At 41.1% G+C, this 18553-nt stretch overlaps 1 protein-coding gene across 1 annotated transcript; it reads left to right on the top strand.

Moving 5' to 3' along the window:
- Positions 1–489: 489 nt before the first annotated feature.
- On the top strand, positions 490–7512 carry CRYGN (crystallin gamma N). Its single transcript, XM_075271549.1, has 4 exons — positions 490–607; positions 3590–3838; positions 5866–6011; positions 7299–7512. Exons 1-4 carry the CDS (start codon positions 587–589, stop codon positions 7432–7434), a joined length of 552 nt encoding a protein of 183 aa, XP_075127650.1. The 5' UTR covers positions 490–586; the 3' UTR covers positions 7435–7512.
- The last annotated feature ends 11041 nt before the right edge of the window (positions 7513–18553 follow it).

Here is an 18553-nt window from a genome sequence, read left to right as displayed (position 1 = left end):
TACTGTATGAAGTTAAGGCATTTATGTAATTCTGTAGTTTTACTTTTACCTAGTAGAGCATTTTTTCTCTCCTTTTTTCCCATTATATTTCCTAAGCACTGGCCTTAGAGTAAACTTTGTAGCAAATGTTGCACTGGCTGCAGGTCATAAACCTCAATTCCTGATTCTGTGCCATATTCCCAGGATTTATTAGCGGATTAATGTGCATTTCTATAAGTTATTCGCAGCATATGGTAAACATCTCTAAAGCCCCCATGTAGAACACTGAGCAGCTCTTCACTTCAGGCTTTTTGCTCTATACATAAAAGGTGCAGTGAAAGTGCCATTCACATCAGCCAAATTCCTGCAGAGCAAATCTTTTGTCTGCATGTCTACAATATGTCGAAAGTCTGGGATCAGCAGTGTTAGATACAGGGAATTGTGTCTACCAAGCAAAAATGTTAAACCTTCTATAGTTACTGTATTGTTCCATGAGGCTCGCGATATCAGCCCCTGTCTGAACTGTGATATATATTGGAGTGTCCAATTTTTCTGCTTGTCACATTTGTTGGCTCCTGCATTGGCTTGGACACTGTCCAGTGCAAAGATGTCTCAGTATTCTGGAAAAGTAAGTAAATGGTTTTAATTCAGCTATACGCACATATATACATACATACAAGACACACATGTGTAATATTTTATCTAGTCTATGGTAACCACCACTGTAAATCTTACTACTACTACTACTACTACTACTACTACTATTACTGCTTCTACAACTACTAGTGTTAGTCGTACTCATTTTTACTAATTTTTGCTTCTACTTCTACTTCTGCTTCTATTACTAATACTTCTACAGCTACTATTATATGTCTTTATTATTATTATTATTGCTACTACAGTATTCCCACTATTAAAACTGCTTCTAATACTACTACAGCTGTAAGTGTTACTACTATTACTACTACTACTACATCTATTACTAGTACTGTAAGTCTAACCACTATCACTACTATTATAGCAAGTATTATTACTATAAGTACTACTTCTACGACTACTACTACAGCTGTATGTTTTACTACTATTATTACTATTAGTATTACAGCTGTTAGTCTTGCTACTATTACTACTACTATGTCTACTACTAGTACAGTAAGTCTAACCACTATCACTACTACTATTACTATAAGTACTACTAGTCTTACTACTATTACTACTACTAGTATTACAGCTGTAAGGCTTACTACTATTACTACTACTAGTATTACAGCTGTAAGGCTTACTACTATTACTACTACTAGTATTACAGCTGTAAGTCTTACTACTATTACTACTACTAGTATTACAGCTGTAAGGCTTACTACTATTACTACTACTAGTATTACAGCTGTAAGGCTTACTATTATTACTACTACTAGTATTACAGCTGTAAAGCTTACTATTATTTCTACTACTACTACTACTGTAAGTCTAGCCACTATCACTACTATTGCAGTAAGTATTATTTCTATAAGTACTACTTCTATTACTACTACAGCTGTAAGTCTTACTGCTATTATGACTACTACTATTTCTATTACGCTACATTCACATATACATTGTCCTATGGACATCAATGGATTGGCAAAAGTTTTTCTTGAAAAAGTCATCTGTCTTATATTTGGTGGCATGAATCTGAGAGGATTGGGTATATAAACACTGATGGTTATGCATGTTTATATAATATATTTTGGAAATTTGCTATCTAAAACTGTACACTGTGCACGCAAGGTGCTCAAAATACCAGTTTAGTTTCAGATTGGTATGTAGCACCCATAGGTAACACCCAGACCGCCATAGCTCTACTTCTATCACCATACTGCTCTGCAATGATCTATGTTCAATTCAATGTAATAACAGTCTCCAAAAGATCTAATGGTTTACTTAATTTTAGCTTTCAATATAGCAAAGTTTAACTTGACACTTTCCAGATATCACACTGAATGATGTTAATATCGGGGCTAATCAGTTTCCTATTTTTCAATGAGGTGCATTGATGGTAAGAAGAGAACAAGCAATAGATAATGTAATCCCGTATACCCCATACCTTATATGTTATACTATACTATATATCATCCTGTGTTGTGCTGCTGACATACAAATATTTTTTCGGTCACATATAAGACACAATCAGCTGACAAATAAGCATCTGCTTTGGCAATAACGAAGAACAAACATTCCTACAACGGCTCATTCAGTTGATCATTTTTCCATATAAAAATCCCTTAAATCCTCGGCTTCCCTTTTTGTTACATAATCTTTGGTGAACTATAACATGGAGACTTCTAGACCTTCATTAACAAACTACTTTCCAAAGGGAAGAGCAAATTCTCTTTATTCCGCCAAGAAGGATTTATTTCCATATTCGTTTCCTAGAATATGGTCCTTTCAGGGCATTTATGGCCTATAAACCTATAGTCCTCTCCTTAGTAAGACATTTTACCCCTTCTGACCCCAGCCATGACCTCTCTCCCTTCTACTTCATACTGATGAGGGGTTATAGCCCCAAAACAGCTGTCTGCAGATGGCTTCCTCTTCCTTTTGGGAGGGCATATTCTGGCTTGGCTTTAATCCCAGTCACTAGGTTTCCGGAGGATCAGGCGTTGATCTATAGGGAGAAACTTTTTGTCAGTATATGTATTTAAAAAGTACCATATCCTGCAATTTTCACTCTGACCACTAAGCCTAATAATAAACTAGCACTAACTCTTTTCAGTAGACACCTGATTTGCTCCACTGACAAGACAGATGGCATAGCAATACAAAATAAAACCTCTAAGGATAACACCCATACTGATCCGTCATTACATTCACAATTGATGTCACAATTTAACCACTCTCTTCCCTAGAAAGCTCTTCGATAGACCTCAATGAGTTGACTCCAGATTATTGGTGCCTATGGCGTGGCGTTGCTGTAAAGCATATCACTAAATGTTGTGAAAAGCTCAGGCAAGATGGCCGCCCCCATAGCTATGTATAGAATAGAATTAAAAAATATACAATCAGAAAATAATAACAGATTAGAAAAAGTGATGTCTGTCACGATCTGATTTTGATTAATTTTTTTTTTTAAAAAATGGCGATAAATTCCTTTTAAAATGTATTTTATCACTGGTAATATCAGTTGTGACTGGAATGGCTCCATGGGTGTCCCAAGGGTCGTGATGAAATACATAGCAAGACCAATTTCTTATAAGAAGCAATGATGTGACTAATAATGACTATTTTCTGAGACATTAAATATTGCCATTTTCCTCGACATGTCATGGAACTTTCCATGGTGAGCTCATGAGATGGCGCAGACATTAGTAATGCGGCATCATTTTATTAAGATATAAGTCCACACATATTTGGATTTGGGCGATTTCTTGGGTAAATCCTGCTGAGACATTGAGCTGATTTATTTGACAGAAGCATCTGCAAGTCATTTCCTACCAAACAAATCTTCTTTGTTCACAGCTTCACTTTCTATACCAATGACATAGATCACATTACACAAGGCGAGGAGTCGGTGCCACCTTCCATACTCTTGGCTGTATGTGTAAGGAGATTTTCTCTCTTCTTGTTTCAGATCATATTCTATGAGGGAAAATGCTTCACGGGAAGGAAACTGGAGGTCTTTGGAGACTGTGATAACTTTCAAGACAGGGGATTCATGAATCGGGTCAATTCCATCCGCGTAGAGAGTGGAGCTTGGATCTGTTATGATCATCCTGACTTTAAGGGACAGCAGTACATTCTGGAGCGAGGAGAATATCCAGATTTCCATCGCTGGAATGGGCACAATGATCATATGGGCTCCAGCAGACCAGTCAGAATGGTTTGTTACCTTTCATACTTTTACTTTGTCCAGTTTTTTCTATTACTCTTTCCTGCCCGTGGTGCAGATTTATAAGAGAAATCATTAGATTTAAAGGGAACCTGGCATATAAAAATCCTGTACAATCTGTAGGCAGCATGTTATAGAGCAGGAGGAGATGAGCAGATTGATATATAACTTGTCATATGTCTACCGAAATATCTGTTCTTTCTATGTTGAGAAGGAGGCGGGGCTATCAGTGATTGACAGCTAGGTGTGCAGTCAGCGGGTAGCTCCGCCTCTTAGACTTCTTACCAAGTACCAAGGTTAGGATATTCTGTGATATTCATAATATCACATATCTCTTAAAGAAGTGTCAATAACGTGACCCTATATGAGCAGTCATAGATAAGGACTAGAGATGAGCGAGTAGTATTCGATCGAAGAGGTATTCGATGGAATAATACGGTATTCAAAATACTCGTACTCGATCGAGTACCACTCGCTATTCGACTGTAAAAGTTCGATGCAGAACCAGCATTGCTTGGCCGAATGCTATACAGTCGGCCAATCAACGCTGGTTCTTCTCCTACCTTTAGAAGTCTTCTCCGTGCAGCTTCCACCTTCCGGCTCTGAATTCACTCTGCCAGGCATCGGGCCTGGGCAGAGCCGACTGCGCATGTCCGCTTGTAGTACGGGCAGGCGCAGTCGGCTCTGCCCACGCCCGATGCCTGGCAGAGCGAATGAAGAGCCGGAAGACGCTGTGGGGACGCTGCAAGGAGAAGACTTCTCGGAGGATCCAGCCCGACCCTCACTCGTGGACTTGGTAAGTGTAATTTGATCGAACGTTGCCTACCCCTGAAACGAGCATTTTCCCCCCATAGACTATAATAGGGTTCTATATATTCGATTCGAGTAGTCGAATATTGAGGGGCTACTCAAAACGAATATCGAACCTCGAACATTTTACTGTTCGCTCATCTCTAATAGGGACGTGTCAGTGAGATTTGACTTTTACAAACCAAGTTGACCTATCGTCTATATTTATACTAAATGTCTTCCCGTACTATACTCCCATTCTTGTATATCATACATCAGATTTGTACATTATTGTGCACTATAACTATTGTGATGCATTTCATAACAGATAGATCTTAGATGGTTTCCAATTTGGATGGAGTATATAATAGTATAATACTCCATGACGTTCTATAATGAAACAAAATTTGAGGAATTCATGGAGATGGGCGTATTATGAATTATGATGAGCCACAAGCTTTGTTATAGATCAGGCGCATCCTCCAGTGTGTACTGTGTCTAAGTGACACAGTGCCAGCTGGTGGTAGTTGTAGATTTCAGCCATCATTTATGCCAGCAAACTTGGGTAAGTGATGATGAATCTGCCCTCACCCAGCTACTATTTATAGCTATCTATATAGCATGCATGTGTTCTACATGGGGAGAGGGGTATAAGCACTTAACACACCCCTGCCGGTGGCTTATCTCCCTTGAGAATAATGAGTTTGGGCATGTAAAATTCAGCATGCCCAATCCATCTTGAAATTGGGGCATCTTAATCATTTTACTATTTGGTGCAAAAACTGAAATGACGTCCCTATCCCCTTTCCCAAAGTTAAGATGGTTAAAAGTGTTTCACCAGAAGGGCACAGAAAGACACCCTATGGCCCATTCCGCAATGTGTATCATGGATGGTGCTCCCCTAGATGAAGTTTTACAACTTAGCAAGTACGCTATGAGAACCGCATCAGGTGTCCAAACACTTGGTGGTTCTGGCTATTTTGGTGGCATCTCTAGATACTGTACTGTCTACTAAGCCCTTGTTTAATGCCATCTATGAAAGACACAAATCATCTCCACACCACATCATGCAGTTCCCTATGAGACTCCCCATGGCTATGAAGTGTTCAGCTTGGCGGAGCATCAGTAACTTGTAGAGCTCACAATCAGGAACAAACTCATCTCTGCTATGTTGACTCAATGCTCTGCTTTGCTGTATATTAAATCACATTGTTCTCTATCTATTCTAGCATGGAGAACATTACAGACTGGAGCTGTTTGAGGGATGTAACTTCACTGGTCAATGTATGGAGTTCTGTGAGGATTGTCCCTTCCTCCAAGGACGAGGCTGGAACAAGAACTGTGTGAATGCCATCAAGGTCTATGGTGATGGAGCGTAAGTATCACCTAAGAAGTGCAGTCCTTCCAGGGTCTAAGAAACAAAAATGGTGGAGAAACCAATGGACTAGAGCATATCCATCAAGCTGAGCTATAACTGAACAGGGTAACAAACCCAAAACAAAAACACACAAAAAATACAACAATTCATTGTACAGTTCGCCAAGACACATACAAAGATTTAGTATACAACATTTAAGCAACTTTTCTGCTATAGTTATCTCACATACATGTCAGGTTCTTAGCAAACTATTTGATGTAAAAGCTGCAACAGAAATTGTGAGATCTTTCTTGGGACAGATGGGCTCTCACAACTCTGACAAATAATGTGCTAAGAACCTCACAGTTATATTCACAGCAGTAATGCAGCTTAAACTTCATATCCTCTGCATGTTATAGCACTTTTTTGCTGTTTTGGTAGCTTGTCTTTCAGTCATAGCAATGCTGCCTGCTTACATTTACCTTACCATAGAGGTGTTTTTCATCTTATATACACTCATTGACTAAAAAGATAATGCATCAAGAAGGATTTGTTGGAATCTAGTGAAACTATCTGTGTGAATGTGATGATATATGTAAGGGATTACAATATGGAGATGGATGTACAATGGCCTCTAATATCCTGGCGGGCTGCCTCTAGCCTGGACTCAAGATGAGACATAATTGGACATGATCAAATACAGGTTCATAATGGTATCCATTTGCCAAGAGATGTTGCAGTTATAGATCCTGCGCACATGTAGGTTGTCAAAGATGACATTGCAGCTGGTCCCATAAATGCTCAATGGGCAATAAATCTGGCAACTAGATAGGCCAAGGAAGTGTGGAATTCTGGTGGAGACTTCCCTGGGAAACCATTGCTGTTTGTGGGCAAGCATTAGTTGGAGGCCCCGCCATAAGAGGCCACACATGTGGCTACAGGAGGTCACATATCGCTGAGCTGTTAGTCCTACTAGGGCTACTGACTGTCATATGCGATGGCTCCCCATATCATCACACCAGCATTTGGGGCAGTGTGTTTCTCCACACCAAAGGCAAAATTAAAGTACTCCCCATGTGGCCTCCATTATGGAACCCAACCATTGTCGGATGCCAAACAGATCCTTTCTTTTCTAAAGATGATATACTTCCAGCCCATAACAACCCAGGTGTCTTGATCATGACATCACTGTAAAAATAGCAAGACATGTAATAGGCACCGTGACCCCCAAATTCCTTCTGCTAAGCACATGGAACTGGAAAAAGTGCATGTTCAATATCTAATTTTTTAATTTCTCCATTTTAGCTGGGTACTGTATGAAGAGCCCAACTACCGTGGACGTATGTACATTGTGGAGAGGGGAGACTTCCGCACATTCAATGAATGGCAGGCCCAGAGTGCGAATATCCAGTCCATCAGACGGGTTGTAAACTACTTCTAAGTGCTGCTCAGTAAAGGGACACTCCATAACATTTACCTCTTCTTTGTGAAACATGCTCAATAAATTCTTAAATAGTCATCTTTATTGGGGTTTTTTTACTTAAAAATATGTTTTCTTGAAGATCACTGTGGAACAGATTGCACGGACTGCTGTGTGATGTTTGCCCATTTCCAGGATTATCTTGCTTTACAATGACTCACATTATAAATGTCAGTATTCACATTGTTAAATGGTTAGACATGGATCATAAACTCTGGCATATCGGCCTAAAGTGTTGCAAAATCTTACTGCAAAACTAAACTATAGAAAACTTCTCTGTTTTGTTATCATTTTGACACTGAATTTGCTGTTCTGGTTCAGCTGTTTGGTGGGTCGATGGAGGAACCATTACCAAACACTGAGCGGTACAGTAGCCATTAGCTGAATGTGGCTATGCGGTCATAATAGTGAAGGCGCCAAGAATTTCCTTCCCACCATGGTAGTATTTCTTACTGCTTGCCCCTATATCATCTGTCTCCTATGGAATCACCCATATAGAGCTTTCTTTCCTAGAATGGAACGTTTAGGGGAAGGACACATGTTCAGGATTTTTTGGAGAAGTGCTATCTGTTCTTTATAGGTTCTCACCCTCCATGAGCCACATCTGGTTTTGGTTCAAACCTCGAAAAACATGACCATGTCCAGACCTTAGGGCTGAAATGTTTGTGAGTTTGTGGGTTTGTGACTTTGGATGTTCGGATGTTTGGCGGTCAATCACGCAAAAACCGCTCCACCGATTTGGCTGAAATTTTCCACAAACATAGTCACTACACTGGATTGCGCAATAGGCTACATTTCGTCACAATAGCGCACATACGTTTTTTCCAGGACCCCCACAAAACCCAAACTCACATCACTATCTCTGCAATCTCACACACTTTGGACCATAGCAAGCCACAAAATTCATATTACCCACTACAGCAGAGGTCAGCAACCCCTGGCACACGTGCCAAGAGTGGCACTCCTGCCATATTTCACTGGCACGCCAGCAGCACAGGACCTGCAAGAGTTAAATGAAGTCCGAGCGTCCCTTCAGTGCTCTGCTAGAGCTGAGGCATAAGGACACTCCCCTTTGAGAGATGTGCAGGAAACCCAGGGGGTGGAGCTTAATTGCTCAAGTCTCTGCCTGTCTGCTATAGTGATAGCTCCTGCCATCTGCACCCTGCAAACATTCCCCGAGGAGGACAGGAAGCTGCTAGCAAAGTGAAAGTAAGAAACACACAGCTACCTTCCTTTAGTTCCTATTCTCATTAATGTCAGGCATTTGGGGTTATTAGTTTAGTGTTAGTAACTCCATGTGCCTCACATTAATAGGAATAAACCCCATCATGTCCCTCATATTAACCCCTGTGTGCCCCATATAAAGGTTACTAATATGTGAGACATATGGAGGTACTAATAAAAGACCTCAATAATGAAGATACTTAATTATTACCTCCAAGTCTCTCACATATTAGTAACTAGAGATGAGCGAGTACTGTTGGGATCAGCCGATCCGAACAGCACGCTCCATAGAAATGAATGGATGCACCTGGTACTTCCGCTTGGACGTAGTCGGCGCGCTTAACCCCCCGCGTGCCGGCTACGTCCATTCATTTCTATGCGAGCGTGCTGTTCGGATCGGCTGATCCGAACAGTACTCGCTCATCTCTATCAGTAACTCTTACACAGGGGTTAATGAAAGGGACATTATGGGGTTAATTGCTATTAATAAGGCGCATGGAGTTACTAAACCGTCATGCACAGGGCCAGACTTTATGTTGCTTGCTCAAGAGTATCCTGTGCCCAAAACTTACATGTACTGGCGGAAAATAACAAATCATACAATGTCGTATATCCAAGTATATTAACCTGAAATACCTCTGTCCCAAAGTCACTATGTACAGTTTATAACAACACCGTATAGCAGCTGAAATACAAATTACATTCAACACAAAAGTCTCATGTATTCTCAGAATTACAGCAACAACGAGATACAAAGCTACATTTTATATCCCATACCTTATACACACTACTAAAACCTTACCCACGCCTGTATATACCCACTTCTACAATCACTGCAGACGAAGTCGTGGGTACCAGCTAGTTTACAAATATAGCAGAAAAACTGCAATGTAACGGCAACATGTGAATATAGCCATAAAGGGAGTCTGTTAACAGAACTCAGCCTATCAACCCAGGCCTGCTGATAGATAGGTTAGGGACACCTGAATCAAACAGTGTTTTTCCCTTGTATATCAGTGGCTCTTTTTATGAATATGCAAATGAGCTCTTTGGAGCAATGAAGGCATTGTTGGTGCTTGAAATGAATGCATTCATTGCTCCAAAAGCTAATTTGCATATTGACAGAGACTGTTATATTTCAGTAATGGGAGGTGACCATATTCAGGTGACCATAAGGGTTATCTTTGTGAAAAATAGAATAAATACTGATATTAATATTCTGGAATATCCTATAGGAAAAAGTAACTTAAAAGGAAACTTAATGTCAGGCATGGAGAATCCCTTCACCTATGCTCTATTAGGTCAGAAATGAACAGATCTGAAAAAAATGGCTATCGCTCTTGGAGATTCAGGACCAAAGGCATAACATGAAGCTTCCAGACCCCAGTGTAAAATCTGTACCAGACCCCCCAACTATAATGTATCATTAGAGATGTGTAAACCAACTCGTACCAAGCCGGGTTCCACATGAAACTTCTAAATTGCTGTTTCTTTCATACAAAATGAAAAAAAAAAATGAGATTGGTCTTGGACGAACTAAAATGGTTGCTGCATTATACTATGGGGTCTCTTCAGATCTCAGAGTATAATAGGGGGAGCACTTCTTTTGGGCCTCCTTTCCAGTGCTCTTCTGGTGATATCATGTGCCTTGGATCACTGCTGATGCTGTGATTGGGCCACAACAGTGACATGGGCACGTCGAATGCCATGACATCATGACCACAGGTGCATAAAGTCACTGAGAAGGTCGAGAAAAACCACTGGACATTGTGAAAAGGAGATAAGGGAAGAAGAGTATGTATTTTTATGAATTTTTTTTATGCCTCCCCTTTGTCTCCACCTACTATACACTGAGGCATAAGGTGACCTCAGAGTATAACAATGTCACTTGCACTTGGTTATAACTTTGGCTGTGTTTGCTTTAGAAAGCTAGAAATTGTATAGATAGGTTCCTAGTAGTCCTGACAGTGTTATACACTATGTGTTATAGATAGGTTCCTAGGAGTCCTGACAGTGTTATACACTATGTTTTATAGATAGGTTCCTAGTAGTCCTGACAGTATTCTACACTATGTTTTATAGATAGGTTCCTAGGAGCCCTGACAATGTTCTACACTATGTTTTATAGATAGGTTCCTAGTAGTCCTGACAGTATTCTACACTATGTTTTATAGATAGGTTCCTAGGAGCCCTGACAGTGTTCTACACTATATGTTATAGATAGGTTCCTAGGAGCCCTGACAGTGTTCTACACTATATGTTATAGATAGGTTCCTAGGAGCCCTGACAGTGTTGTACACTATGTTTTATAGATAGGTTCCTAGGAGCCCTGACAGTGTTATACAATATGTTTTATAGATAGGTTATGGGTCACCTAAGGCTCTTGGGCCTGGTTGTGACTGCACCCTCTTCTTCCTCTCAAGTTACGCCCCTGCTCATCATATAGTTGGTAAATTACTTTTCATGTAATATTACTTTATGTAATATTATATTGCACTTCTGCTGCCAGTTGTACCAATATCAGTGACCACCCAAATATGGTTGTGACTGACCCCCACACAACTACAGAAATAGCCAGAATCTGAGAGAACTCTGATCTCAGCCATTTAACTCTTGATGTCCTGCTTTCACTTAGTCTTTGAAATATGGACAGCTTAGTGTATAGTACAGGCCACCAAGGGATGTCTAGTTAAATCTTTGATATAATAGATAATTGTCTATTTTGCAGCACCGACAAATAAATTACAGTTACAAAATTCATATAAAAATGCCTTAATTAGATTAAAGCAAATTTACAGCAACATTACACAGCAATACAAACTAATATACCAAAATATACTCAATTTAGTAAAAATAATTCCGTTTCATTAAAGATGGGATATTGAGTTGGTCTTTTAGTTGGGAAGAAAACCGCACTTTATTTATAGAAACAAATAACTGTTTTAGTGCATTTTTTACATGATAGTTGGTGAATTTCCCAGCCACTCTCGGAATTGTGTGTGAACCTGGCCTAAGGGCTTATTCATCCAGCTACACTTTTGGTCGTGTTTTGTCCACAGATTTCTAGCCAAACCATGAATGCCCCCCAGGGGAGAACAATAGGATAATGATTTTCTTTGTGAAATACATTCTTATTTTTCCATTAAAAACACAATAAGGTTAAAAAAAGGATAAAAGTCTATTTAGTTCAATCTATTATCCTGCAGCGTAGATTCTTAAGAAGCCAGGACAACCCCGCTGAGGTATTCACTAATGTAAAAGGAAAAATCTCAATTCCAAATATGATCGGAAATATGAGGAGCAAATATGAAGATATGAGGATGGAAGACAAGCTATCTGGAAGAAAGCTCTTAGTACGTTGTTTCAGTCTTGTTAAGATTCACTTAATACAATTCCATGGGTAACTCTAAGTGATAGTTCCCTCCTCTGTGCATGTACACAGTAAAAATTGCCCTATTATTCAGCATAATGCCTCAATTTTGTCCTCCTTTGTGTCCTCATGCAGGAATAATCTGGCCCATTGTGCCTCTTTAAAAGTAATAATGCACCCATTGTGGTAATAGGGCTCATGTGACATGTGACATGTAATCCCAGGCAGACTTGATGGCGGTATCACCAAATATTGATATGGTTTATATTTCTCTTTTCATATTGTTAATTGTCAAAAATAGTCAGATTATTACTATTATTATTATTATTTATTTTTAAGCATGATGTCACCCAGGATGCCGGAAGAGGCCAAAGGAGGACCTGGAGAGAGTGCCAAACGTGAGGAGGGCCAGAAGAGGTGACCATTTTAAAATGATTTTTCTTACACTTCCCCTGGGCCTCCACTTACTATAATGTGGGGTCTGAAGAGATCCCAGAGTATCATGCTGTGGCCATCCAGTCTGCAGGTGACAAACCCCCAAAGTTTTGGGTTTGGGTTGAGTCCAAAACATTTGCAAAATTTGGTTCTCTCAGTGGAATCCAAAGAGCTTCCAGATATGCAGCAGTGTAATGGGAGTTCCACGGAAGGATAGGGATGAGTCAGGTCATGGGTTCTCAACCAGGGATACCAAGATGTCTCCCTACTGCCTGATAACTCAATTTTTAATGTTTTTCACGTTCTGAGCTCAGACCTGTATTTAAGATGGCGCGGCTTAACCTGTGGGAAGTGGGATATGAAGTATGAGACTCTGCCCAACCTCAAATCTTCGTCCAATTATGACTCAAAAAATCAAAAAGGTGTTCCTCTACTCTAAGGAACAGCCAAAACATAGGAGAATATACACAATGAAACATATACACTATATTACATGTAACACAGGCAAAATGCAAAACATTATATAACAAGGCAAAGTATTTAGCAGTTTCCACAGTGGATCTTGCAGGTGGATTAAGCGAGTGGCAGAGTGAAAGGTGGACTGGAAGGAAGCAAGAGGATTTGTCGAGACGCCAAAGAGAAGGAAGTTCCAGTAGTCTAAGCAGGAGATGATGAGGGAATGGACTAACATTTTTCACGGATGAGGAAAGAGCACAGTACACATTGGTGTCCAGCTTTGTTTTGGTTTGTTTACATATTTTTTATGTATTTTAATTACCCAGTTTACTTTTATTAATATATTTCTCTATTTTCATGACATGATATTTTAGTATACACATTGTTAGTACATTCATTACTAGAAGGCTCACGGCCCTGTTTTAAAGTTCAGTTTCGGCCTGTTGCGTACCTTCTCCTCACAACCAAGGTCCATGTCCCTTCCATATATAGCAGCAGAGACCAGTGATTGGCTGCAGTGGTCACCATAGCCTTCCAATGCTGGCACCAGACGAAATGGGGGATACAACACCAGAATGGTGGACCAGAGATAGATTAAAGAAGACCTTTCACCATCTGGGGCACATGTGGTTTAATACACCGCTAGAAAGCCAACAGTGCACTGAAATCAGCTTTCATGTTCTGTGCCCCCGGTGAAGAGCTACTGTTGCTGGTACCGTAGCTCTTCACTGTCAGAAGGGCATTTCTGATAGTCAGGCGGTGAGGAATGCCCCCTCCCCTCCTGATAGTGCTCGTCCATAGACGAGTACTGGGGAGCGTTCCTCACCGCTGAGCGTCATCACCGGGCGGTAAGCAACAACCCCTCTCACAGTACAGAGCAATAGACGCTACTGTGAAGAAGGGCGTTCCTGACTGACTGTCAGAAACGCCCTTATGACAGTGAAGAGCTACGGTACCGGCACCAATAGCTCTTCACCGGGGGCACAGAACAGGAAAGCCGATAGTACGCTGAATTCAGTGCACTGTTGGCTTTCTAGCGGTGGAAAAAACCGCATGTGCCCCAGGTGGTGAAAGGCCCTCTTTAATATCACTTTTCTTCCCAGCGAGATTTCTATTTATCCCAGAAAATCATGCCATGTGGATATATTATACTGTCATAAGTTATGTGTCTATGTAGGAATTTTCTTATTGTTATGGGTATACAGGTTTTTTGGGTTTATAAGGGCCTGTGTGCGTTGTCTGTGCTAGAATTACTGTGTAATTAAAAGCCACAATCTATGAAATCCTGTGTAATTGGTATTGTAATGGCTATGTGAAACCTAATACTAATTCAATTAGTGGTCATCTAATTAGTAAACTAGGGGTACTGACCATTGCAGACATGGCGGGCGTGGACCTAGCTGATCAAAAAAAATCTATATGTTGATCAATGAAAAAAATGACATCACAGGTGGGAGGTTGTAAGAAGTAACTTGGACCTTTAAGGGAGTCTCTGTGCACCTGAGCATTCCAAGTCTTCCCTCCATAGTTACTACATTGTCTACTTGTTCTTTGTACATCTTAACCATGTTATAATAGATTTTTTTTTTTTTTACTTTCATTTAATTCTCCTGTTTTACATCACTTTTGCACAGTATTTGTGTAAGCGCTGGCAATAAATACTACATTGATTTTGCCGCATAAACACATCTCACTTCTTAGGTTTTCTCGTACACAGGAAATGGTGATTAATGTTCGGAAGTCGAATTAAAAAAAAAATTGAAAATATGGGGACAGTGAACTATGGCCTGCTAGTGTTTGAGAAGCCCTGAAATAAACCATGTCCAGTTTACAATTGTTTAATGTGATAAGCCAGTAATTGATGTAATAGTGCAGTGTGCTAAGTGTTCTTCAAGACTATTTACTCCAGGCCCCAGTTATTTATCATACTATGTCAAGTATATTTGCTTGTTCTAAGCTTTTGTAATCAGTCTAATCCTTCGGGGATGTTCACATCTGTTTACGGCAGTAATTTTCAGATTCCTGTAATAAAGCTGGTTAATGTTAACCGTAAACTCATCCTACAGCTACGGGTTTATTAAGAGTTGAAGAAAGCATCAAAGTGTGAAACATGAATAGGCCGATATAACAATACAAAGAAAATACACATATGTATACATATAATTGTGCTGGTGTCATATGCAAGACGTGGCATTAAGGTTTAAATTGGAGGGGTCCAACCACCAGGCCCCTATCGATCAGTTGCATTCAGTGAGCCTTGCGGTCTTGACTCTTCACTGAATACCAAGCACAGGGCTGTGCATGTCATAGAAACTGTAGTTCAGCCCCATTCTTTAAAATAAGACTGAACCGCTATTGTACCATGTGACTGAGGTATATGACATAATCAGAATAGGAAACAAGTGTGGGGAATCGCTCAGGTAGATGCTTGTAGCAGTGCAGGAAACAGGGACACAGACACTGGATTACACACAGGTTCAGGCTTTATTCACATGTAACGCATACACTGCTTTTGCAAAGCCACAGGATAAACAAAACAAAATCCTTCTCGGCTGAGAAACTAACTTAAACGTAAGGAAATTTTTCCCTGACTATACAGGAGACTGGCTACCAGTCTCCCACCCTGGCCACAACAACGGGTGGCACAGTACCTGCTTTGGAGGGCTGGTCTGGACAGTTCAACTCTGTCACTGTGGTGCCACCCTGCTAGTCATCACACTCAGACTGTTATTAGGGCCTGATTAGTCAGCTGACCTCCCTGGTGTGAATCTTTACCAAACACCCTTTAGCTGCCTGGCTGGGACATACCTGTCTTCCCAGACTGCACCCTTCACTCTCTCACACAAGCCATAGTACTTGTGAGTGCCAAGGGCTCTGCAAACAGCTGATCAGCAGGGTCCCAGGTGTCAGACACCCATCAATCATATCCTAAGAATGTCATCAAAATATAAGTCCTGGAAAACACCCTTATGCACATATTGACTTAGCCCCAAAATTAGTGAAAATTCTCCATTGATATCAGTATGTTGTAAAATTGCCCATGCATACACTACCCCTATATATACACTATGTGAGCAAAAGTACCCAGACACCTGGCTGAAAATGACTTACAAGTTCGTGGCGCCCTCCATCGGTAATGCTGGAATTCAATATGGTGTTGGTCCACCCTTAGCCTTGCTGACAGCTTCCACTCTCGCAGGCATACGTTCAATCAGGTGCTGGAAGGTTTCTTGGGGAATGGTAGCCCATTCTTCACGGAGTGCTGCACTGAGGAGAGGTATCGATGTAGGTCGGTGAGGCCTGGCACGAAGTCAGCGTTCCAAAACATCCCAAAGGTGTTCTATAGGATTCAAGTCAGGCCAGGCCAGTCCATTACAGAGATGTTATTGTTGTGTAACCACTCCGCCACAGGCCGTGCAGTATGAACAGGTGCTCGATCGTGTTGAAAGATGCAATCGCAATCCCCGAATTGCTCTTCAACTGTGGGAAGCAAGAAGGTGTTTAAAACATCAATGTAGGCCTGTGCTGTGATAGTGCCACGCAAAACGACAAGGGGTGCAAGCCCCCTCCATGAAAACACGACCACACCATAACACCACCGCCTCCGAATTTGACTGTTGGCACTATACACGCTGGCAGATGATGTTCACCAGGCATTCGCCATACCCACACCCTGCCATCGGATCGCCACATTGTGTATCATGATTCGTCACTCCACACAATGTTTTTCCACTGTTCAATCGTCCAATGTTTACGCTCCTTACACCACGCGAGGCGTCGTTTGGCATTGACCTGCGTGATGTGTGGCACCCAATCACCTCCACGTTCGAAGTCCGTGAGTTCCACAGAGCGCCCAATTCTGCTCTCTCACAATGTCTAATGTCTACTGAGGTCGCTGATATGGAGTACCTGGCAGTAGGTGGCAGCACAATGCACCTAATATGAAAAACGTATGTGCCGTAATATACTGAAGTAGATGACTCCATTCTACATGGGATTACTGGGATTGTACAATGCAAATTGTTAGCAATTTTCAGATCTGATCTGAGAATATTTGTTTCCTTGGGAGACTGTTTAAATTGTGTCTGTACAAATATATATATATATATATATATATATATATATATATATATTTGGAAATTTGTGCAGTTTTTCTTTGTAGGCATTATACTATATTCATTTTATCATTGACTATTCAATGGCACAATTTATCAAATGCAGAATTTGTGTCCTTACTTTACCTGATTCAGTGTAACTGGGTTTCAGCAGATCCTCATAGCATCAAGGATGGGAACACATTGTAAAATGTTTTTTTTTTTTTTTTTTTTATAATGATACAAAGCTCCAAATCCCCTGCATAAGCATAGGATTAAAGAATACTATTCTACACTAGGGGGAGCTTAGACAAATAATACAGCATACAGAAAACTGGAGTAGAAGCTGCAGTAAAGCCATTTTTTGTTTATTTCACTCTATGTCTAGGCAGAGGATTTAAGATTCTATAACACTAAGTCGGTAAAAAATATATTCTGAAATTACAAATTATTTTACCATAAAGGCATAATGCATTGAAACATCTGGTACCTCCTATTCCCAATCTCCTATAATGTCTATAAATTTGTCTCCAGCTTCTCAGACTACTCTAGGCACATTGAGCTCTGTAGTCTGAGACACTCCCCTGCTCTGGTTTAGTCCATTGGCGTGCAGAGAGGAGTGTCTAAGGCTAAATTCACATATTTGCTGGAGTCTCCAACAGAGACACAGAAACCATCAAAAACCATCACAGAGGACTTTTCTCTCCACCAGTTTCAATATGGAAATGGAGGACACCCACCAAACCCCATTGTAGTTAATGGGGTCTGCTGTTGTCCTTGAGTAACCACTATTTTAGTTGTCCGACTCTCCATCGTTCAGGTCCCCAGTGGATCTGAGCAACAGAACAGAGAGCCTGACACCAAAGCCGCACCTCCCATGAGGCGACCTGAAGCGAGCGCTTCAGGCGGCGCTATGTCAGGACCCCAGGGAGGGCGGCATTTTTGATTACCGAAGCCAGTCCAGGACAAGCTGTCCTGGACTGGCTTAGCACCGAGCGGTGGTTTGGAGAGGCCACTGGAGCAGCGCTGCTCCAGCAGCCTCCCCTCACGCTCAGGCAGAGAGCAAGTCCTCTCAGTGCCTGCTCTCTGCCTGCGAACGGCGCTAAGCCCCACCCCCTTTGCTCCACCACGCTCCTTCGCTCCGCCCCCTCTTCCGGGGGGGGGGGGGGGCTTTCTGTAGTTCGCCTCGGGGGGTGAAAGGGATAGGTTCACCCCTGTATATGCGCGCACATATTTATGCACGCACATATTTATTCGCGCACAAATTTATGCGCCCTACCCTGTATATGCACGCACATATTTATGCGCCCTACCCTGTATATGCGCACACATATTTATGCGCGCACATATTTATGCGAGCACATATTTATGCGCGCACATACAGTCCTATGAAAAAGTTTGGGCACCCCTATTAATCTTAATCATTTTTAGTTCTAAATATTTTGGTATTTGCAACAGCCATTTCAGTTTGATATATCTAATAACTGATGGACACAGTAAT

Source organism: Leptodactylus fuscus, chromosome 4 (genome assembly GCF_031893055.1).
Source record: "Leptodactylus fuscus isolate aLepFus1 chromosome 4, aLepFus1.hap2, whole genome shotgun sequence".
In the NCBI taxonomy this organism is placed as follows: domain Eukaryota; kingdom Metazoa; phylum Chordata; class Amphibia; order Anura; family Leptodactylidae; genus Leptodactylus; species Leptodactylus fuscus.
The sequence above is the reverse complement of the archived record's forward strand: the minus strand, read 5'-3'. Positions and strand labels throughout refer to the sequence as shown.

Coding starts and splice junctions, on each gene's coding strand:
- CRYGN (XM_075271549.1), top strand. CDS start 587: ATGTCTCAGTATTCTGGAAAA. Junction 608..3,589: donor TGTCTCAGTATTCTGGAAAA/GTAAGTAAATGG, acceptor TTCTTGTTTCAG/ATCATATTCTATGAGGGAAA. Junction 6,012..7,298: donor AAGGTCTATGGTGATGGAGC/GTAAGTATCACC, acceptor TCTCCATTTTAG/CTGGGTACTGTATGAAGAGC.